At 45.6% G+C, this 23,712-nt stretch overlaps 1 protein-coding gene across 1 annotated transcript; it reads right to left on the minus strand.

Moving 5' to 3' along the window:
- Positions 1 to 2,412: 2,412 nt before the first annotated feature.
- On the minus strand, positions 2,413 to 22,428 carry LOC133381222 (zinc finger protein 436-like). Its single transcript, XM_061620006.1, has 7 exons — positions 22,304 to 22,428; positions 18,031 to 18,996; positions 16,913 to 17,036; positions 15,531 to 15,613; positions 14,966 to 15,092; positions 10,830 to 10,910; positions 2,413 to 6,162 (listed from the first exon to the last, which is right to left on the minus strand). Exons 2-7 carry the CDS (start codon positions 18,751 to 18,753, stop codon positions 4,958 to 4,960), a joined length of 2,343 nt encoding a protein of 780 aa, XP_061475990.1. The 5' UTR covers positions 18,754 to 18,996; positions 22,304 to 22,428; the 3' UTR covers positions 2,413 to 4,957.
- Positions 22,429 to 23,712: the final 1,284 nt, after the last annotated feature.

Raw genomic sequence — 23,712 nt, forward strand, 5'->3', positions numbered from 1 at the left:
AACATAAGAACCTGGCAGCTGGATCGGGCCAGTGGCCATCTAGGCTAGCATCCTGTTCTCACAGTGGCCAAGCAGATGCCCTAATGGGACCTGAGTGCAAGAACACTCTCCCCTCCTGCTGTTTCCAGCAACTGGTATTTCAGAAGCATACTGCTGCTGACTATGGACACTGAGCATAGCCATCATGGCTAGTAGCCATGCTCTCCAAGCAACTTACAATACTGTTAAAAATGCAAATATACCATAAAATCAGAACACCTCCCCCCTACAGCCACAGGCTTTGGCAGCACACTCATAACAAAACATCATCTCTGTCTATCAAATGCCTGGTGGAAAATGCAAATCTTTACCTGGTGCCCAAAGGTGTCGGTGAAGGCACCAGGTAGACCTCACTGGGGAGCGCATTCCATAGATGGGGAGCCACAACTGAAAAGGCCCTCTCCCTCATCGCTACCCCCCAAGCCTGGAGAAGAGCCTCAGATGGAGATCTACGGTTTCAGGTAGGTGGGAGCATGTACTCAGATTGGGGTCTGGCTGACTGCTTCAAGCTCCTCTGTAAACTGCCAGCCTCAGCTGTGTTGTTGCTGGACCCACATTTCTAAGCTCCAGCCTTCCTGACCTGGGGAAACAGAACGTTGAGCTGGGACGTCCCGCATGTATAGTGACATTGGCGTTTTTAGATATAGGGACAGGAGCTGCCTGATATGGAGCCAGGCCACTGGTCCATTTACTGTCGGCACGGACTGGCAGTGGTTCGCCAAAGTTTCAGGCAGGAATCTCTCCCAGCCCTACCTGGAGATACTGGGAACCTTCTGCTTGCAAGGCAGAGCCTCTGCCACTGAGCCACAGGCATTCCTATTTTTGCAGTAATGCTCAGGACTTTCCCTATACTGTTTGTTTCTGTCCTGTTCTCCTTGGATGATATTCACCTAAGTCCTATTTGGGGTATTCCCATTGAAACTCATGAACCTAATTAGTCTTGCCCAGTTACTTCAGTGGGCCCACTCTAAGTAGGACTCACCTTGGACGCCATCCTATGTATGCGTATTCATGTGCTCCCGGGGCACACTGTTGACTCTTTCCGCTTGTGTATACGCCAAGATCTTTTAACCAATGTTTGAAGAGAAAATGATCGATGGCAGACTTCCCCTGCCTGCTGCCCTCCTGCAGAGCGTGCAAGTAATTCATTACAAGTAATGAATTAGTTGTAATTCATTGTTTTTGAGGAACGAGTGGGTAATTCCTTTACATTTTGGTTGTAATAGAACTAGGAGTAATTTTATTACTTCTGTGGAGTAATTGTAATGTTTCCAGCATTACTTTGGGGCATTACTTGGGGGGAAAGCAGGGAAGTGTTCTGCTCCTCTGATTTGAGGATGAAAATCATGTGCCTCAAACTGGGCTTCTGTGCAGTGTCGCTCTTCCCTCGTGCTCTGTGGGTGGGTAGGAGGCGAAGAGGGAGGAGGTGGAGAGTGAGACGGGGTGGAGTGGAGAAAACAATTGTTTTAAAAAATGGTGGTGAAGAATGGAGGGGAGGGGAAAAGGAGCCAGAGGGCAAGAACATGGATAAAGGAGGAGGCAGCAGCCGAATGGAGATAAAGAACTGGGGAGGTGAAAGATGACGTGTGTGTGTGTGAATACTGTGTTTGCACTTGGCACACAAAGTGGCCTCCACAACCCTCTCTGGCTCCTGTGCTGCATTTGCAGTATTTTAACTTTTTTGCATCTGAGGGGAAAAGTTTGCTTGGGTGAGTGTCCCTTAGTTGGTGGCAGGGCAGGGTCTAGGAAGTGGTTAAGTGAGAGAGATTGTGCTTGCTGGCTTGGTTTGACATGCAAAGATCTGAGTAGTGGCCTCTGCCTCCCTCCCCACCTCCTGGAGAGACCACCATTGCTATCTTATGGATAAAAAGAATTATTCTACTACCTCTGTACGTGTTTACTTTTAATGTTGTTTTAGGCTACTTCGATGGGCAGCAGCCAAGGCCAGCACATTGTAGATGTTTTTCAAAATAAGTAACTGAAATGTAATTGCAGTGATTACTTTTGAGAAAAATAATCAGTTACTTTCAGAGCAATTGTAATGGTAATTACTACTTTTTTGGGCCATGTAATTGTAACTGTCATTTATTACTTCCTGCCATTTATTACTTTTAAAAAGTAATCTTCCAAGCTCTGCCCTCCCGAGGTTTTGGATTACAACTCCCATCAGCCCCAGGCAGCAGACCTCATGAGAGCTGCACTCCAAAACATCTGGAGGGCATCCAGTTGGGGTTGGCTGATCTGTAGGATTCCACTGTTTCAGATCTTTAGTAGGTTTTAAGAGCTAATGCTACTTTTGTGTTTTTCCAGAGTTGAGGACTCCCCCCACTAGTGAAAAGCAATTAATAAAGAGCCAGTCAGACAAGTTTATTTATTTAAGCTAAAACAAGCCAGTTTGGAGCCCGAGATGAACACGGGGCAAAATGCTATATAGACCAATCACGGTGCTACAATCACAAAACCAATGTATAAACAGAATGAAAAGCTTGTGGAAAAAGCGTGTATCGTCTCTTCTCAAAGGGTCTCCATGACAAGAGAGCATAAGCGTCTGCCTGCTGGACCAGGCCAAAAGCCCATCTAGTCCAGCATCCGGCTCTCCTAGTGGCCAGCCAGATGCCCCAGGGGAAGCCCCCCAACAGCACAAGAGCCCTTCTCTTCGCTTGCAGTTCCCAGCAACTGGTTTTCGCACGCACATACCGTCTCCGACAGTGAAGGCATTACACATAACCATCGTGGCTAGTAGCCATTGAGAGCGTTATCCTCTAGCAATTTGTCTAGTCCTCTTTTAAGGCCACCCAAGTTGGTGGCCATCACTGCCTCCTGTGGGAGCAAATCCCAGTTTTACATACTGTGTGAAGGACTTTGGGCAGACTGTCCCAACATCTGGTTGGCTGCTGTGATAACAGGCTGTTGGACTAGATTAGTTTCTGGTCAGATCCAGCCTTATGTTCCTGACATGACTTCTTCTCTTTTGCCAGTATGCCAAACATGAGGTCCTTTTCACTCATGTGGTTCAGGCTCCCATCTCTCTACACCATGGAATGAGCCACTGGCAGTTGCTGTCGCGTGTGTCTTTGTGGTTGCTCTTGTTACGTGTCCCTGGCCCCTGCCCTTGGTTGCTTGTCAGAAGTCTGTCCCTCCCCCTGTGGGTCTTGAACCCTTGTCTCCGGAGACCTGTGTGCTCTCTCTGCAGGCTCCTTCCCGGGAGTAATGGAGTGCCATGTTCTTTCTCTTATCCTTCCTCCCCTTTTTGTTTATAACCCACATTTCCTTCAAGCAGCCCACTGTGGCTTCTCACTCTCCATATTATCTTCATAACCCTGTGAGGTAGGTTAGACTGAGAGACAGTGGCTGGCCCAAAGACACCGAATGAGTTTTAAGGCCTCATGGGGATTTGAACTCTGGTTTCCCAGAGTCTAATCCAACACTCTAACCACTGCACTGCACTGTGATTGTGAGGAGCATAAGAGGATTCGAACCCTTGCCTGGAAGAGAGGCTGTGGATTGGCTGTAGCGGGTCCCTTTTGGTTGTGCCACTAGGGCTGGTGGGGTGGGGGCACTCGCATCATCTTTGGTGGTGGTTATGATGATGGAGGGGATGTGTCCCCACTGTTGTGAGTGCATTGACTGGCTCTGTGTGTGGGCAGGACCCCTGACGCAGTCCCTGATTGGTGGGTGTATCGATCCTCTTTACATACTTTAGCTTTTCTCTGGTTGCGAGTTTTCCCCTCCGCTCTCGCCCTGCCCAGGCATTCAGTATGGTGGTCACTGATCTCCAGTCCTGGCATAACACAAACAAAGGATTGTTTTGCCTGATACCTTATTAAATGTTAACACTCTTTTCCTGTCTAAGTCATCCTCCTGAGCGGCAAATGCCTTCCTATTCTGGATTTTTGATTCTCATTAACTTAATCAGTTTGGATCTCTTCTGAATCTTACTTCTACAGACTTGATAATGACTGTCTGTTTTGTTTATTTAATAAACATATGCAGCTTACATGAAATCCTTTCTTTGTATACCGTTTTCAATAGAAAAAAATCACTCTTTTTAAAGAGTAATTGTGGAAAGGTCCTTAAAAACACTTTCGACTCATCAAGCCTAGATGTTCCATAATGGAGTCTAGAATGCAGATAACCAGTTTTGAGACTCAACTAAAATACAGGTGGGCCCCGCTTTACGGCGCTTCGCCTTGTGGCGTTCTGCTAATGCGGTGACTTTCAATTAGGGAAAGTCCCCGCTTTAGGGCGCTTGTTCCACTTTTACAGCGGTTTTTGCTCGTTGTGCGCCATTTTTGAGCAACGCACACGATTATCATCAATGGGTTTCACTTTTCAGCGGTTTCCGCTTTTCGGCGGCAGTCCGGAACGGAACCTGCCAAATAAGCGGGGCCCGCCTGTAATTTGGGAAGCCTTATTTGTTTTTTTGAATAACAGCTATTAATTAAAAAAACCCAGAATCCATCAATTCCTATCAATTGTAGCTGATAAACCAATGCAATATGCAAAGAACTCTTCTAAATAAACTTGCTTCCAACTCCATCCGTTAAATCCCTGATGTTTACATTATTTTTATAACAGATTGTCTATATCCTCTAGATTATTATGTATAACATCATGTTTCTTCTCATTTTTAATTTTTTCCCCAACAACTGAAAAGGTTTGTCCAAGTTCTCTTTTTTTACGATTTATTACTTTAAACTTCCTGGTTGATCAAGTAATGTATTTGATCCTATTTTTGCTATTTTTTCCAGTTGTCATCAGCCTTTTATCTAAATTCTTTCTTACCTCTTCAATCCTCTTTAAAATGTCTTGTTTTACTTTTTTGGCACAAAAAAAGCTGTAGGTTCTCTGCTGTGAAGCAAGATGAAATTAACACACACACACCTTTTTTAATAGACTGTGGCACTTTTCAAGAAAACTAACCAGATTTATGTCCTAAATGAATGATTTGATGTCTAATGAATGCCTTTTTCTGAATGAAGGTTTTTCCACACTCAGGGCATTCATAAGGTTTCTCCTCTGCGTGAGTTCTTTGATGTTTGATCAATGTATCTCGCCGAGAAAAGTTTTTCCCACATTCAGGGCATTCATGTGGTTTCTCTCCTGTATGGATTTTCTGATGGTCAATCAACCTACATGGATGATTGAAGCTTTTCCCACACTCAGGGCATTCATAAGGCTTCTCCCCTGTGTGGGTTCTCTGATGTTTGATCAGTGTATCACGCCGGGAGAAGTTTTTTCCACACTCAGGACATTCATGTGGTTTCTCTCCTGTGTGTGTTTTCTGATGTTCAATCAAGTTACAAGGATGGTTGAAGTTTCTCCCACAATCGGGGCATTCATATGGCTTCTCCCCTGTATGGGTTCTCCGGTGATTTATTAACGTATCTCTCCGAGAGAAGCTTTTCCCACAGTCAGGGCATTCATGTGGCTTCTCTCCTGTATGTATTTTCTGATGCCTCTTCAAATGTAGTTGCCACCTGAAGCCTTTCCCACACTGGGAGCATTGATACGGCCTCTCTCCTGTATGGATTCGCAGATGACTCATCAGATTTGTTCTCTGGCTGAAGCTTTTCCCACAGTGAGAACATTTATGTGGTTTTTCTTCAGTGTGGACTCTCTGATGTCTCATCAAGGTTGCTCTGTAACTGAACCTTTTCCCGCACTCGGGACATTCATAAGGCTTCTCTTCCCTAGGGTCGCTCTGATGACTAACCCAGAGCTCTCGCTGGGGAAAGGGCTTCTGTCTCTCAGACCATTCATATGGTTCCTCTCCCATATGCATTCTCTGGTGTTCAGCAAGGTAAAATTCTTGCTGGAAGCTTTCCCCACACACAGGGCACTCGTAAGGGCTCTCTTCGGCATTCATCTTAACAAGTCCCAATTTGTACTGGTCATTCCTCCCATAATTTGAGGAGATGGGCTTTTCCATCCCAAAGTGCTTTGTGCTTTCACTAAGGGGAGCTTTCGGATGATCACTGCATTCATTTGCTTCCTGGTGTCCTTTGGACTCACACTTCTGCCCTGGAACGTCAGCAACCAGAGAAACATTCCCCTGGGATTCATCTTCTGGCTCTGTTTCTCCTTGATGAGAATTCTCCACCTTGATCCCTCTTCTCTTACCTGCAGGTAGGGGAGAACCACAAAAACACATTTTTAAATAAATAAATAAATATTTGCTGTGTTAAATTATATATGAACAAACATGAAGCAAGCAGATCTAGAAGTTCCTCTCACAGTGCAATCTAAATCCAAAGTCTACTGGGATAAGCAAATTTGGGATGCTCGGATCTTGGGCTATCCCAGCTGAGCCGGTGTAATTTGCTGATCCTGGCTCAGCCAGGGATAAGTCGGTGTAAGTTCCTCAACTCAGCTGAGCTGTGCTGTGCTGGTTCAGGTGGCAGAATGTAAGCCAGCAGAATTTACGCCAGCATAAGTTCAAAACAAGGGGAGTTCTGAGGGCACGGCGGTTGCGGAATGTGGCAAGGAGAGACTTACAGCTATCCCAAAACTCTTTCAGCTCTGTCCCGTGACCTGGCAACCAAGTGGAACTTGACGCTGGCAAAAAGGGTGGTGTAAGTCAAACTCCTCTTTTTACTGATATTTGCTTTTTGTTACTTTTCAGCAGTAGAGCAGAAATACATACAGTATGTGGTCAACAAGGCCTGGTTTAACATCTTGTTAGCAGTAAGCCAGCATTAATTAATTAATTAATTACAGAAACAAAACAGAATATACAACTCAAGCTGTCAAACTCTGTTTTAAAGGCTTGGGTTCCCTCTGCCAGCCTTAGGCCAGCTCAGCCGGCAGTAGCCCTGCTCCTGAACAGAGTCTGGAATAGGGGTAGCATACTCTGGCTTAATTTAAGCGGCCGTAAATTCCACCGGCTTCCTATACTTAGAATTGCTCTGCCCAGGAGTCAGAGTTAACATGGTCCCAATCTCACCGTAAAACTATCACGGGGAAAAATAGAGAGGCTGTGCCGAAAGTAACTAATTGCTGATGTCAAGAAAGGATTTCTTGGTTCAGAAAATGGCTCTGTGCCCAGACTTCTGGGTAAGGAGCTAGCCTGCGCGAAAGAATTTTTTCCTAAGTTTTTCTAATTAATTGGTTGTAAGCTCATCCTTTTCACCCGTGTTATCTCTGATACGAGCTGCATTTCAAGGCCGTTATGGTGGCTTTGCTAATTGGAATCACATACCTTGGTGGTGAGATGGCATGTACACCGTGGCCTAGAAGGTTCCAGCCAAATGCCCTTCTGATTGGTCACGGAATTTGCCTGGCTGTTGCTAGGCCTTTCCTATAAAAATGATTTGGGTTCTTGGATGCCAACGTCTGTGAAGACCCTATTGCTACTTGCTAGTTCAGTGGGGACAAATCCTCTAAAGCGGTTTGTATTAGAGTAGGCAAGTTAACGCTGTTATTTTTCTGTCCTTGTTCTGTCACTTCCCTTAAGTGCACTGTGCTATTTCTTAACATCTTGTTATCTGTATATTTTCACTGCTATGAGCATTCTTATTTTATGCTGCTGTATTTTTAAATGGAAATGGACTGCCTTCAAGTTGATCCCAACTTATGGCGACCCTATGAATAGGGTTTTCATTCAGAGGGGGCTTACCATTGCCTCCTTCTACCTCTTATAATCTAGTGTAGTTTATTGGATGAGAGTTTCGTTCTAAATTCAGTCCTAGTTGTTCAGCTAACTGGTACTAAGTGACTTTTGAGACTTTGGGGCTCAAGGGACAGAGTCTGTTTTTTAGCCTTTGATCTAGTTAATGACGAAGGGCACTCAGTGTACAACTCAGGAATTCTCCTGACCCAGGTTGGAGTGGCCTTAAAGAGTGGTGGCAGTAGTACTACTTTGCAGGATTGGTTTTACCCTGGTTGTTTGGCATCGGCTCCGCCAACAAGGACACTGGCCCTGGTCTGGGACCTATGGACCTTGACAGCCGCACTTTACTCCTGTGAGACTGCATCACATAAATCATACCCTCTCACCTCTCTGCAGGAAAGAATGCACAACATGGGACACACATTTTTTCCCTTTTGGAAGGAATGTGACACGGTCAGACTTTTCTGGAATACCGTCTTGCTACGCCTCTGTGATCTTGTGCTTTGGCCCTGCTCACTATCTTAGGTGGCGAAGTAAGAACATGTGACATAAAGACTCTTCTGGTACAATTGTTGAATGCACCTTGAGTGGAGATTATACGTGTTTGGAAAAATATAAAGAGGGATTTCTCATTCAGTGCTGGCATCCCAGAACATACCAAGCACCGCTAGCAGAGAAACGGATATATCGCTGCAGATTAGCCAGGGATGAAATTCAGCACAATATTTTTGGAGAGAGGGTTTCTGTTCTTGACATATGTTAACAAACACAATAAAAGAAGCAATAAAAATACCATTAAAAATCATACAGCATCTAGCACAGTGCATTCCAATTGCTACAACAGGCAGGAAAATCATTGTGGTCCATCAAGACCATCAGCAACTTTCAAGCCGTCCATGGGGAAAGCTTGGTTATTTACTTGGCTAATTATTTTAGGGGAAGGGCTCAGTGGAAGGGCATCATCCTTGCATACAGAAGGTCCCCGGTTCAATCTCAGATAGGGCTGAGAAATGTGCTCTATCTGAAACACTGTGTGAAACCCTGAGAGTAGCTGCCAGTCAGTGTAGACAATACTGAGCTAGATGGACCAATGGTCTGACTCGATGTAAGGCAGCTTCCTGTGGTCCTACGTTGTATCGTGATACATTTTTCAATATATATATTTTTAAAAGAACAAAAAACTCTATGTATAAAAAAAAAATGATAAATGGCAAACTACTGTAACAATACCTACACTGATTTTTAATCACTTATCTTTCTGATTGTTTAATTTAATTTTTTTTTTTTGCAGGGTCTGCTAGTAACATCCAGAACTTCAAATGGTGAAGCTCACCACATCCTTGGAAGGTACACAGTAGAGGGAGCGAAATAATTTTAAATGCTTGCAGAGCATGCCAGGGTCAAAATCACATTGTGCTTGGGGTTTCTGAGCAAAATCCTGTAATATTTCAAAGAAATGGCCTTTCTTTATTTGCCTCCTATTTATTTGGATTTGGGAAGGGGTTAATCAGGAGATCCAATCACGGCTCATGCATACCATGCCAAATTCTGGCCTATGCATCAACCTTCACTGGAACCGTCAATCCTGGTTCAATCTGCTCAGCATCAACCCAGTGCAATAAAGAGTAAAGCATGAATTTTTCCACATTCAGCCTAGCCTGAGAGGGGCTAGTTTGTCAGTCACACTTTATTAGGGTTATAGGAATCTCCCTGATATACATCAAAAGCTCTGGCAAGCAGGACATACTTCACCCAATTTGTTAAAAAGAAGAAGCAAAGACAGCACCAGGCAATCATTCCTAGGGACAGAGCTCCATAATTGGGGTGCAACCACAGAGAAGACACTGTCTTTGTATCATGCTTTGCATGTGGAAGGTCTCATCTCCTACCAAGCTGCCTTCTACTTCACCAGAATATTGGTCCATCTAGCCCTATATTTTCTGCACTGACTGACATCAGCTTTCCAGAGTTTCAGGGAAGGGGACATTCCCAGCCCTATCTGGAGATGTGCTGGCTGGGGATGATAGAAGTTGTAGCCCAAAACATCTAGAAGACACCAGGTTGGCAAAGGCTGGCAGCAGCCTGTTTCAGACAGAAGTCTTTGCCAGCATGCCAGGATGGGCTTGAGTTAAAATTAACACTTAAAAAAAAATACTAAATTAAGTCAAGCATGCTAAATCAGAACTCCATCAATTTAGGGTGGAAGAATATTTTTCCAATTAAAAAAATGTCAAGAAAGCCTATAAATGAAAACAACACGCTATGAACGCAACTTACTAGGTTGTTTTTTTTAAAGCTACTTTACACGATCAAATCTAAGGAAGTGTCCCAGTTGTCAGATAGATAATCATCACTACTATTTAACTAAAAATTACAGGAGCTATGGTATTATCTAAATTACTTTGGCACCTGCCCCTTTAACAAAACAAAAAAATAGATCTGTAATATTAGCTCTCTGGGGCATTACTAGTAAACAGACTTCAAATCCCTAATTGCTTCCTCATCGGTAAACCACGTGTAACTGCTAATTACAGCCCTCCTCATCCAGACTCCACAGAGCCCAAGAGGGCCAGTCGCTCTTCCCATTACTTGTATATTTGATGTCCCCCATACTATTTTTCTGCAGAGGGAATTAATACTAATTATGACTTTACTTGGAGTCCTAAACATCTCCTAGCCGAAGGACTCCAATTAATCTCGTCACTTAACAACAACCTGATGACTTGGCCAAGTTAACAAACACTGTCGCTCCTTCCACAATTAGTTTAACAGATGAACTTCTATAATATCACAGCTCTGCTTAAGTGATTCGCACTTAACAATTATGTCTACAGGGATCTTAATTATATCTGCCGGCTTCCTCTACATATTCCCAAGGGGAGTCTGCTGTAGAACTTTGGGTCATAAGAATATAAAAAAGAGCCCTGCTGGATCAAGCCAAAAGCCCATCTAGGCCAGCACCTGTTCAACCACATGCCTCCGGGAAGCCCACAAGCAGGGCCTGAGCACGACAGCACTGTCCTCAGTTGCGATTCCTAGCACCTGGTATACAGGCATCAGCAGTGGCCCTGGCCATAGCGCAGGGGCCCTGGCAGTTGCCCGAGAATGTCAGGTGTTGGTGCAGGCCCTGCACAGAGTACTTCTCAAACACCAAGTAGATTTTACCAGCCTCCTTCACCTGTATCTGAGTCCTGGAAGAACATCTTCCCCCCTTTTTCCGGATGGAAGGCAAGGTCAAGCTTGGGAATCAGAAGCCCCTCTTGGGATAGAGAGAGAAACAGAATTATTATTTGCATAATTTGCATCCAAGTAATATTCATAGTTTTTAGATTTTTGGGGGCACTTCACAAATTCATTTTCTTTTTTTCTTTTTTTATAATTATCTTTTATTTTTCAGGATATACAGAAAAATGAACAGTTAATCAACAAACAAATTCATTTTCTTTTCAACATTTTTCTGCCCCCCCTTTTATCGGTGGACAGCAAAAGAGGTTTAAAGATGTTTCCAAAGCTAATTTTAAAAAATGTGACATGAGCATCAAGAACTGGGAAGGCTTGGCCCATGAGTGTCCCAATTGGAGGTCGGCCATTATCAAAGGTGCTATGGACTTTGAAGAAGCACGAGTACAGGGCGAAAGGGACAAACGAGCTAAGCGGAAGGTGTATCAAGCAAATCCTCATCGTGACCATCTTCCATCTGGAAACCTATGTCCTCACTGTGGGAGGCTGTGTGGATCCAGAATTGGCCTCCACATTCACTTACGGACCCACTGTTAAAGACCTTACCCTGGAAGACGATCTTACTCAGCCACAAGTGATTGCCAATGAATGAATGCCCCCCTTTAAAAAAAATTAACTATAAACTTGAAAAGAACAATAGAAAATTAAACAGATTGTCTTCATAAATATTATACTGGAAAAGTGCAAAATTTTATGAGTTGTATTCAACTAAGCCCTACCCAGAGCAGACCCAGTGAAATTAATGAATCTAAGTTCGTCATGACTTCAATGGGTCAACTCTGAGTAGGACTAGCATTGAATACCACCCTCTGTGTGTGTATATATATAAATATATATCCCACACACATATATACACATAGACATATGCATGCATACATATAGTCAACACAGAGACACATTTTTATTTTTTACAGGACACAGTCTAGCCAAAATGAAACATCTTTTATATCCTATTGATTTCAAATGGGAAAGTTTACACTGCAGTCTTGATACACGCCTATTAGCAAGACTTACTTCTGGGTAAACGTGCATGAGATTCTGCTGTAAAGTACATGCTCAAATTATTCCCAATGTAACCAATGGGCCTTAAACGTGCTTCATTTTGGATGGATCGTGCCCTTTGCTGGGCATCACAAGCTGAATGAGCCCACAAAAGTTACTGGCCTGCAAAACAATAATAACAATAGAGCCTGAGCTGGTAGCCTCTGTTTCCCTGCTAGTTGTGGAGGAGGGAAAGCCAATAAAAAAAGGCAGCAGGGGTGGGGAAATGTCTTCTCCCAAGCAGACTAGTGGAGGAAGGGCAAAGCACTATGATTCCCCCACTGCATTTCCATGCCACGTGAGTAGGAAAAAAATGTTCCCTTCTGCAATCTATCTCTCCTCCACCAGCACACCCACTCATTAGTATGGAGTTGTGGTTAGATGACACAGCTGGGAAGCCATTTTGGCTCCATGGCCCAGATCCTTACCAGGATCAATCTCACAGGCCATCACATGATGCCATAATGACATCAGGTGCAACGTGCTTCAAAGTCCCAAAGTTGGGAGTTCAAAGCACCTTGGAAGGTGCTGCTAAAACAAAGGGGTTTTCCCCTTCCCTTCTTGATTCAGGAAGGGGTTTCTGGGGAATCCTGCCGAACTGAGCAGGATATAACCACCCCCACCTCCACTTATCAGATGCTCAGTTTGGCTGCATGAACAGCCAGTAAAGGTTTAAACCATGCCCTCCTGCCCATGAGATGCTGCTGCGAGTTGGGGAAAACGGCCCTATGGGCCTGGGCCAAGACTGGCCTGCAGGCCGGAGGATCCCCACTGCTGGAATATGGATACCAGGCAAGTTATGTTATGTTATAGTTTATTTCTAGGCTGTCTTTTGGCCAAAAAGACCCCCAAGGTGGCTCACAAAGAATATGCAAAAATACAAATAAGGGGGGGGGCATACAAATTACAAGAAATTAAGACAATGAAACATTTATTGAAAAAAACCTGAGAGCCAAATATATTCATCTTCCTCGCAAAGGGCAGTCCCCAGAAAGATGTCCGAAAGAGCAGGGGTGTGGGGGCAAGGCAGGTGGAAAAAGCTTGCCCTCGGATGATCCCAGCACAGTCTTACCCCTGCCAGCAGCAGTCTTGTATAGCTATCCTGCGCAAGGAGGGCATGTTTTAATTTCTATCTGCCTATTCAAAATATGACCTGGGAGACCAGGGTTTGAATCTCCACCCAGCCATGAAGCTCACTGGGTGACCTTGGGCCAGTCACTGCCTCAGCCTCAGAGGAAGGCAATGGTAAACTCCTGAATACAGGAATACCCCGCTATACGGACCTTCACTTACGGACACTCGCGAGTATGGACATACTTACAGTAGCACCATTCCCCTGTTTACGTAATTTGCTTCTCAAGAACGGACACTTAACCTTTGGTTGTGGCCTGTTCTTTCGGTGGGGGGTGGAAAGAGACGCGGCCGCGAATCAGCTGGGAGGCACGATTGCGATTAGCTGAGAGGCGCGGCAGCGCAGCAGCAGAGGCTTTAGTGGGGGCTTTGAGACTCCGCATAAAGGAGAGGTGGCACAGTGGCGGCGCAAGTGAAAAAAGGTAGCGCTTCACTTTAAGTACATTTTCGGTTTACGTACTCACTCTGGACCCATCGCGTACGTTAATGCGGGGTATTCCTGTACTGCTTACTATGAAAACCCTGTTCATAGGGTCGCCATAAGTCGGAATCAACTTCAAGGCAGTCCACCCATCCATCATTCAAAATAGGAGGGGAACCCAAGGCCACATTCCCTAACGGCAGAACAACAGCTCTGACTTACTCATAAGGTAGGCTCTATTTCAGCTGCGCACCAGTCAGAGGTCTAAGCACTCTCTTTCTCTCTCTCTCAATCATTAATACTGGTCAGCAAGTGCTTGAGGAACACAGGACAGGCCTAGTGAGAGGCGTGGCCTGGAGAGGGTCCTGGGCAGGGCCGGATTATCCATTAGGCTTAGTAGGCTGAAGCCTAAGGGCCCAGAGCTCTACCTACCTTTCTGTTGTTTTTTGTGGCGCACAGATTTGCCATCAATAAAGATGGCAGCCGAGGTTTCCTTAAGGGGCTGAAGCCTCTGCCGCCATCTTGGCTGATGGCATGCATGCATGCTACACGCGCGCGTTGCTGCCATCAACAAAGATGGCGGCAGAGGCTTCAGCTCCTTACGGAAACCTCAGTCGCCACCTGGATTGATGGCAAACCTGCGCGCGCCGCAAAAAACAACGGAAAGGTAGGTGAAGCATGGGGATAGGGGGGCCCAAACACCAATCAGCCTAGGGGCCCTCCTCAGCTTAATCCGGCCCTGGTCCTGGGGGCCAGACAGAGAGGACTGGAGGTCCGCATTGGGTCTTGGGGCCCTGATTGCAAAATGTTCACCCTGCATTCTCTACCATAAATAACAGCATTTTTTAAAGAATATGTTTTATTGAATTTTTCTAACAACTCACAAACAGACACAAGTAATATCGAGGTCAGCTTATGAACAGGGAACACGCCTTCTGGTTACACACTCAAGCACGTGACGGCAATAGCCACACTAGAAGAAATACTCTCTCCATAGTCCTGTGAGGGAGGGTGGAGGGCCTGTCATGGAGGAATTATTGTGCACATAGCTCATAAAAGGAAACCACATCTGAACAAACTTACCGTGTTTTGCAATCAAAAAGGATTAAAAGGTTATCATTAACACAACAAAAAGTGCCACCGAGTCCCCACCGGGGCTGGCCCCCTAGTAAATACGTTTAGGATTGTGGCCTGAGATGCTTGTTGAGTTTACTGGGCTTAGGATGCAAACCTAACCCTGTTGAACTGGGAAGAAGCCCCACTGAATTCAATGGGACTTACTTCTGTATAAACAAGGTTAGGATTGAAGCCCTAGGCTAGGTGTGGGGAACCTCTGGCCCTTCGGACATTGCAGAACTACAACTCCCATCATCTCTGGCTATTGGCCATGCTTACTGGGGCTGATGGGAGTTGCAGTTCAGCAACAGCTAAAGAGACAAAGGTTCCCCACACCTGCCCTAGGCAGAAGAGGTACTACTTACCCAAAGATCCCATAGTCCCACAATTCTCCTCTTTGACTTGCCAGAACAGGGTCCTCTGGCCTGGATGCATCAGAGATGGCTCAGCCTTGTCAAAAGGCACACCCTTCTCCCTGAAGCTTGCCGGGACCTGAAATAGGTAAATACCCCCCACTCAGGTTCTGCCGCCTTGGGAAATGCTTTTAAGGATGCAGGCACAAGATCACACCCACACTTCAGATTAAGTAATATTATTTTTAAAATTTATTTTTATTATTAATTAGTCAAATTTTTGCACTCAAGTGCCTCAGTGACTTACACAGTAAAAAATAAAACCAAAAGAAATTAAAAACAGATAAAAGCAGAAATACACAAAAACTAAAATACTTATCTGTATCAAACAACTTAAATTGCAACCCCCTGTTCCACCCCTAGGCAGGTGCAGCAAGCTAAAATGAGGATGAAGGTTGCTCAGTGCTGCAGGAAATGCACTCTGCACATGCTCTTTTGTAGTCTGTTCCTTGTTTTGTCATTAGATTATTCACCTGGCTCAAATCAAGCCCCTGCCCCTAGCAAGACATCCACGTACCTCGGTCGGCCCAGCTTTGGCCACTTCCTGTCCCTCAGGAGGAAATGATGAACTGGAGTGGCTTGAGCACGCCGTCCCATTGGCTGTGAGGGACAGAAGGAAGGAGACCATGGGCACACTATCACTCAGTGGCAGAGCAGCTGCTCTGCATGCAGAAGATCCCAGGCTCCATCCCCGGCATCACCAGTTAAAAGGATTAGACAGCAGGCAATGGGGAAAGACCTAAGCTATGAGACACGCCACCACCACTGAGAGCTGCTGCCAGTCAGAGAAGGCAACAGGACTTAATTTCCTTTTATGACTTATTTTCTGGGTTCTGGGGTGCTGCACAGAAGGAGCAGATCTGCATATTGTATGAGCCAAAGTTTAGTTTCAAGAAGCCATGATGATCACTATGCCTAGGCCGAAGAAGCAGAAAATATGCTGGCTAAGCCTTCTTGAATGCAGGGATCATTCTTCCTAACATACAAACTTTTTAGATATAAACATAGCAATGGGCCTCCTTAGATTCCTTTGAAAATGGGCGTCTGGATGGATGACAGCTCTCTGACAGCAGCACCAACAGGACCCCTAGACGAGCAAATTCTGGTGACTCCTTATTCTAATTAAAAACAAGAAAAAGGAGAATTGGTCTCTCTGATCCATTTGAGCCTGTGCTGAAACAGCACCAAATTTTTGTTTAATTGGGATTTTCATAGAATCATAGAAACGTAGAGTTGGAAGGGGCCTATAAGGCCATCAAGTCCAACCCCCTGCTCAATGCAGAAATCCAAATCAAAGCATTCCCGACAGATGGGTCCATTGTTTAATTTAATTTTGTTTAAACACCTTACTACTTTCATCCAAGAGCCAGTGTGGTGTAGTGGTTAGTGTTGGACTACAACCTGGGAGACCAGGGTTCGAATCCCCACATAGCCATAAAGCTCACTGGGTGATCTTGGGCCAGTCACTGCCTCTCAGCCTCATGAAAACCCTATTCATAGGGTCGCCATGAGTCAGAATCGACTTGAAGGCAATACGTTTACATTTTTTTTACTTTCATCCATTTATATTTTTGGGTACCTTTTGATTTTACACAGACAGATTCATGGAGGGTAAGGCTATCAGTGGCTACTAGCCATGATGGCTGTGCTTCGCCTCCGTAGTCAGAGGCAGTGTGCTTTCGAATACCAGTTGCTGCAGGAGGGGAGAGTGCTCTTGCATTCAGGTCCTGGCTTGCAGGCTTCCCAGCGGGGCATCTGGTTAGGCACTGTGAGAACAGGCTAGTGGACTACATGGGCCACTGGCCTGATCCAGCAGGCTCTTCTTCTGTTCTTACATGCCTATGTCTTCGTTGCTTGTAAACGTTTCACCCAGTAAACATTTTAAAAATAAAGCATTACCCAGCAAATCCGTGTCCCCGTCACATTTCTGTGTCGTGGCCATGTAGGGACAAGTGCTCCGAGAGGGGTCTGATGACGTCTTCTGTGGCTCGAGGGGCCTCCTGGTGACCTCCTGAAACGGCACCTGAAACGGCAAGGAGCAGAGGCTGGGAACGCATTCCGTTATAGATTGTGATGTACCCAAGGGCAACGCAAGAACATCAGAAATAAATAAAATAAACAGTGGTTGTAGAGGAGGGGTAGCCAATCTGGTGCCCTCCTGCTGCTGCTGGACTCCAGCTCCCATCAACCCTGGACAGCATGGCCAATGGTCAGGGATGATGGGAGTTTAGAGGGTAGAGCCCGGATGGATCAGACCAAAGACCATTCTAGTCCAGTGTCCTGTTCTCCCAGCAGCCAACCAGAAGCCCCAACGGGAAGCCCCCAAGCAGGACATGAGGGCAACAGCACTCCTCCCGCTTGTGACCTCCAGCAACCGGTATTCAGAGGCATACTGCCTCCGACAGTGGAGGGAGAACGTAGCCAGCATGGATAGTAGCTACTGATAGCCTTATCTTCCATGAATTTGTCTAACCCTCTTTTAAAGGCATCCAAGTTGGTGGCCATCACTGCCTCTTGTGGGAGCGAATGCCATAGTTTAAGAACGTCCTGTGCATTCTTCCTTTTGTCTGTCTGGAATCATCCAACATTCAGTTTCATTGGATGTCCATGAGTTCTAGTATTAGATTCGAGTTGGGGTTTCAACAGCAACTGAAGGGCACTGGGTTGGCTGCCTGTGCTGTAAATGCTTCCGTTCATGCCATCAGGACACCGAGGGAAAACGAAATCACAGGAGATGCAGACCCCAAGATGGAGCAGCATCAAAGACACAAAACAGAAAGTGGAACACAAACAGATCCCAGGGTTCAACGAAGACCAGACCCTCACCTTGCTCAAATGCAAGCGGCAGATCACACAGAAAACATTTGCAGCCCAGATATATCCTTACAGATAAAAGGCACCAGGGAACTACAACTCCCATTCATCCCTAACCACTGGCCATGCTAGTTGGGGCTGATGGGAGCTGGGGTCCATCTTGGGGGCACCATGCTGGATATCCCTGAGTTAACGAGGCTGACCTGCCATTTCCACGGCTCAGCTTTTTGACGACTGATCTGAAAATCTTCCACCAGGGCTACGGCTTGAGTGCAATTCTCTGGGCCCTCTTCCCTGACCCAGGTCTGCAGATCGTGAGGCAGGATGGCCAGGAACTGCTCCAGGATTAGCAGATCCAGGATCTGATCCTTGGTGCGTCTCTCCGGCTTTAGCCACTGGTGGCAAAGTTCCCGCAGCTGCTGGTAAACCCTTCGTGGGTCTTCAACCTCCTGGTAACGGGACTGCCTGAAGCGCTGGCGCAGGGTCTCCATCCTCTTAATGTCCTCCCGCAAGATGGCGGCCTTCACTTTTCCATAATCCTCCCTGTCTGCTGTTTCCAGCCTGCCCAAGGCCTGCTCAACGTCTCTGCTCAGTGAGGGCAGGAGCTGGCCCACCCATTCTTCTCTGGGCCACTGACAGGCTTCAGCAATTTGCTCAAAAGAGGAGAGGAATGCTCTGACATTGTCCCGCGGTGTGTTCCCCAGCAGAAGTGGGTTCCCCCATCCCCTCCGAGGGGAATCCAGCCCCCTCAAGAATTCTGGACAGTGGGCTTCCTCGGGACGTTGCAGCTCCTTGTCTGTCACTTCGCACGACCTTCCCCGCCCCAGATTTGCCGACAAGCCTTCAGGTAGGCCCTCAAAGGGAGCTTTCCCCGCCACTTCCAGTCTCCGTTCTAGTTCAGGGCCCGCAAGGTTCTGCTCCTCCATTTTCACCTCTGGTGCTAGTTGAAAGTGCCAGCTACCATCCAACGGGGGGTAATCCCTAGCCAGAACTGGTTGATCCAACTGCCTGCTTTTCTAGGAAAGGCGCAAGAAGGAAAGACCCGAGCCCTGCCACCTCAGTTGGTGGGTCGGATCAGCCCAGTCAGCTGGACCTGCTGCAGATGTGATGGGCGTCACTTGGGGATTCTCAGAGGCTTCTTACAGGTTTGCACAAAGAGGACATTCTTTCTATATGAAAAAGAAGCATACATGCAATAGAATCTTGTTACATATCAATATTATTTATATGATGATGATGATAACGTTGCATTCTAAGATAGGTTAACTGAAGGAGGTTTTTGAAGGGGATGCTCATGTCCCCTCATACCTCCAGCATTATTATTAATAATAATATTAATATCACACTATGATATATTATAATATAATACAATATTGTTAAGGGTTAATTCCTTTAACGGTATAGCACCTCCTTGAGGGCTATCTACTATTATGACTCGAGGACTATCTACTGTTATGACTTAGCACCTCAATGTTACAACGGATGCCCTACATCCGCCGTCTCAGTAGTGTAAGCTGATCACGCATTCAGGGAGTGATCAGTGCATGACCAGAAGTATGACCAAAGGAGAAATCAGGGAATGGCCGGAAGCGTGATCAGGGAATGTTGTACTGTTGTAAGCTAGAAGTTAGCCAATCAAAATGTGAAGTAGTATAGTACTGCCTTATTTGGAGTTCCTATTGTAAAGCTTCCTGTAAGTTGTTTCCTGAGGGCTATATATAGTGGGAGACAAAGGCAGGTGGGTTGTCGACCGCACCCACATTACTAATTGTTTCTTGTGAGTGCCTTTTTAATAAACTTTTTATATTTTACTTCTAAAACTGCCATCCAGCAACTTTATTTGACCAGAGCGAGTCAAGAACATTATTTTTACCTATAACAATATTAACAAGTATCAATACTAGCAGCAGCAGCTTGGATTCCAGAATAACTTAAGGAAGTTCACAGAAGGAAACTCTCATATCCCCTCATACCTCCATCATCATCACCATCATTATCATTATTAATAATAATAATAGCACCAGCTGGGATTCTAGGATAACTTAAGGAAGTTTATGAAAAGACGTTTATGTTCCCTTATTTATTTTATTTATTTATTATTTGATTTATATCCTGCCCTTCCACCCAGTAGGAGGCCAGGGTGGCAAACAAAAGGACTAAAAACACTTTAAAACTTCATAAAAACAGACTTTAAAATATATTAAAACAAAACATCTTTAAAAACTTTTTTTAAAACTTGAAAAACATCATTTTAAAAAAAGGTTTAAAAACATCTATTTTTTAAAAAAGAAGGTTTAAAAACATATTAAAAAGTGATTCCAACACAGACACGGACTGGGATAAGGTCTCAACTTAAAAGGCTTGTTGAAAGAGGAAGGTCTCCAGTAAGTGCCGAAAGGTAACAGAGATATACATCCATCATTACATATTATAAACAACAACATGAATTTTAGGGTACATTAATTTCAGGAAGTCGACAGAAGGAACCTTTCATGTCCCCTCATACCTCCTGCACTCCCCAAAATGTTCTCTCAGAAAAGTTGGGGAGGCCCTCCTGAACAGCCCTCTGCAGGAAAAGGCTGAGGGAACTGGCAGGATAACCCAACAGATCAGTTGAGTTAAGGAAAGTTAATGTGACAGAGAGTAACCAATCCATGTTACGTTATCTTGAGGATGCTCTTGTCTCTGTACCTTCCCTGGATTGCACAGGAGGGAAGGAGGGAGAGAGAACAAATGCCAACTAGGAAAGACCTTCAAAGGTACCGCCTTTAGTTCTGAACAAGACCAAACCTCTTGGTGGACAGGGCAAAATCTATATACCCAATATTGACCTGGCCGTGAATATAAGGAGTTACATAGGAACACAGGAAGCTGCCTTATTCAAAGTCAGACCATTGGACCATCTAGCTCTCAGGATTGTCTGCAGCGGCTCTCCAAGGTTTTAACGGGACTCTCTCCTAGCCCTACCTGGATACGCCAAGGATTAACTTTCTGCATGCAAGACAAATGCTTTACCACTGAGCTACGGCCCTTCCACATCACCTCTCTCACCCAGACAAGCCACCTACAAAAACCAGTAGGGATATTAGGAAAGATTTTACCCAGTACTTCGTTTTTTGTCCCTCACCACCATTTTTATTTTATTTAACGGCTGCCATTGAAAACAAACAGCACAGCATCAAGTGAACACAGTTATAGCCACACTGTGTAAATGGAATACTAGACAGAATAAGGGTTACCATTACTAAGTGGGAATTATGAAACTCCTCCTTCAGGTCACCAGGTAGACCATTGTTGAAAAGGAGGACTGGCCATTGCTCAGCAGTAGAGCACCTGCTTTGCATGCAGAAGGTCCCAGGTTCAATCCCCAACAGCATCTCCAGTTAGGGCTGGGAGACATTTCCTGCCTGAAATCCTGGACAGCCTCTGCCAGTCAGTGTAAGCGATACACTGAGCCAGATGGATCAGTACTGAGCTAGATGGTCTGACTTGGACTAAGGAATATGGCAACAAGAGAGAGGGCCTTCTCAGTGGTGGCCCCCAGATTATGAAATGATCTCTTTGACGAGGTGTGCCTGGCGCCAGCACTGTTATCTTTTCAGTGCCAGGTCAAGACTTTCATCTTCTCCCAGGCATTTTAGCATGCATTTTTAAATTGCTGTTTAAAAATGTGTTTTTTAAAGTTGTATATTTGTTTTTAATGTTTTTAATTGTTGTAAACTGCCCAGAGAGCTTCAGCTATGGGCCGGTATATAAATGCAATAATAATAATAATAATAATAATAATAATAATAATAATAATAAGTTACTAGTCCTCTAGAGAAGGGCTGTAGCTCAGTGCGTAGACTAGAGCATCTGCTTTGCCTGCCGAAGGTCCCAGGTTCAGTCCACAGTAGCATCTTCGGGCAGGGCTGGGAGAGATTCATGTAGAGTCTACACAGATTGGCAGCAGCTCTCCAGAGTTTCAGGCAAGGCATCTCTCCCAGCTGTGCCTGGAGATGCCATTGGGGGTTGAACCTGGGACGCAGATGCTCCACCGCCACTGAGCTTCCCCGTAAGGGCCTTTGGATATCTTTCCTGCCTTTTTGCACCATAACTCCACAAGGATTATACCCTAAATTTTACAGCAGCATGTAAAAAATGACAGGGACCAATGGTCTGACCCCCGCATAAGACGGCTTCCCATGTTCCTATAAAACGTGTGATTGCTCAAATCTACGTGGAAGGTACTTTCTGATCTTTTTAGGATATTGTCCCCTTCATTTCACGAATTATCTGCCCCTTCTTCCGGGGAAGGGGACCCCCATACCACCACCCTCGCCGGCTGGGTCTGTGTGTGTGTGTGTTTGGGTCGGGGGGGGGTCGCGGAGGAATGCAGCTTTTCCCCATCCACCCTCCCCTTCTGTGTCTCTAATTTCTAGATCTCCGTCTTTCTTTTGCACAAAGGCCTTTCTTGGTTTATTTTTTTTAACTTACCTGTCCTGCAGCCCTTCAAAAGCAAAAGTCCCTCCGAGGGAAGAAGAGAAGAAAGGGGGGGATTCCCCACTGTCAATCCCCCCCCCCCGCCTCCCATCTCTCCTGGGCTCTCCAGCAAGCCAGACTTTAACCCTCTCGAGTGTTTCAGAAAAAACAAACCCCTCGGAAACAGTCGCCGTGTTTGGAAAACAACAAAGGGTCCTCTCACACACGTGCGTACACGTATTAGTTCCCAGCCCCCTCTCCCACGATTTTCTTCTGACAGGAAAAAAAGAAGTGATAGAAGAAAGGTTTCCCTCGCTTTGATTTCTTTGTGTCAGGGTGGTGCACAAGGCACCGGAGCAGAGGCAGAAGGGAAAGTTGGCAAGCCCTAGCATTAAGTTTGCCATGAAGACAAGAAGGGCAGCAGATTAGAAACTGGCACGACGCTGAAGTTGGTTCCTAGTTCCCGGTTCCCAGTTCCTTATTTGTGTGAAATTTCAGTCACTAACAAAGAAGAAAAGTAGGCAGTTACAGCAACGTCAAGCCAAATTTAAAATGCCCCTGAACCCCAAAATAAATAATGGGGTACCCTGTATGATATATCGCTGTAATCAGGAGACTCTCCCCGTCAAGACTGACAATAAATTTATACAATGAAAATCATCAGGATTCCGATATTATCATAAATACATAATGATGTCATAAAATCATAAAAAATAAGTAACTGGGGGTACACACCCCAAAATCTGCTCTGGGCCAGGACAAATCATATACCCCAGGAAAGGGGAGGGTGTCCCCTACGAGATGCCCCTGCGTCCCGCCTGGCCCAGAGATTCTGCTGGGCGCAGGGCACGTGAGAGGGCATCTATCCAAAACCAAAGCAGAAAATAGATACAGGACAAAATAAGTAACTGGGGGTACACGCCCCAAAATCTGCTCTGGGCCAGGACAATTCATATACCTCAGGAAAGGGGAGGGTGTCCCCTATGAGATGCCACTGTGTCCCGCCTGGCCCAGAGCTTCTGCTGGGCACCAGGCACTCACGAGGGCATCTATGCAAAATCAAACTGGACAAAAACACACAGAAAAAAATAAGTAAATGGGGGTACACACCCCAAAATCTGCTCTGGGCCAGGACAAATCACATGCCCCAGGAAAGGGGAGGGTGTCCCCTGCCAGATGCCACTGCGTCCCGCCTGGCCCAGAGCGTCTGCTGGGCGCAGAGCACGTGGGAGGGCATCTATCCAAAAACAAAGCAGACAAAAACATACAGGAAAAAATAAGTAACTGGGGGTACACGCCCCAAAATCTGCTCTGGGCCAGGACAAATCATATACCCCAGGAAAGCCTACTCCATGTATTCGTCGTTCTTGTTCAGGCAGTCCTTTCCAGAAGAAGGTGTAACCACCTTTTTCTTCCTTCAATTG

This window comes from Rhineura floridana, chromosome 3 (genome assembly GCF_030035675.1).
Source record: "Rhineura floridana isolate rRhiFlo1 chromosome 3, rRhiFlo1.hap2, whole genome shotgun sequence".
NCBI lineage: Eukaryota > Metazoa > Chordata > Lepidosauria > Squamata > Rhineuridae > Rhineura > Rhineura floridana.

Coding starts and splice junctions, on each gene's coding strand:
- LOC133381222 (XM_061620006.1), bottom strand. CDS start 18,753: ATGGAGGAGCAGAACCTTGCGGGCCCTGAACTAGAACGGAGACTGGAA. Junction 17,037..18,030: donor CTGAGCCGTGGAAATGGCAG/GTCAGCCTCGTT, acceptor TTGCCGTTTCAG/GTGCCGTTTCAGGAGGTCAC. Junction 10,911..14,965: donor TGGGACTATGGGATCTTTGG/GTAAGTAGTACC, acceptor CTCTATCCCAAG/AGGGGCTTCTGATTCCCAAG.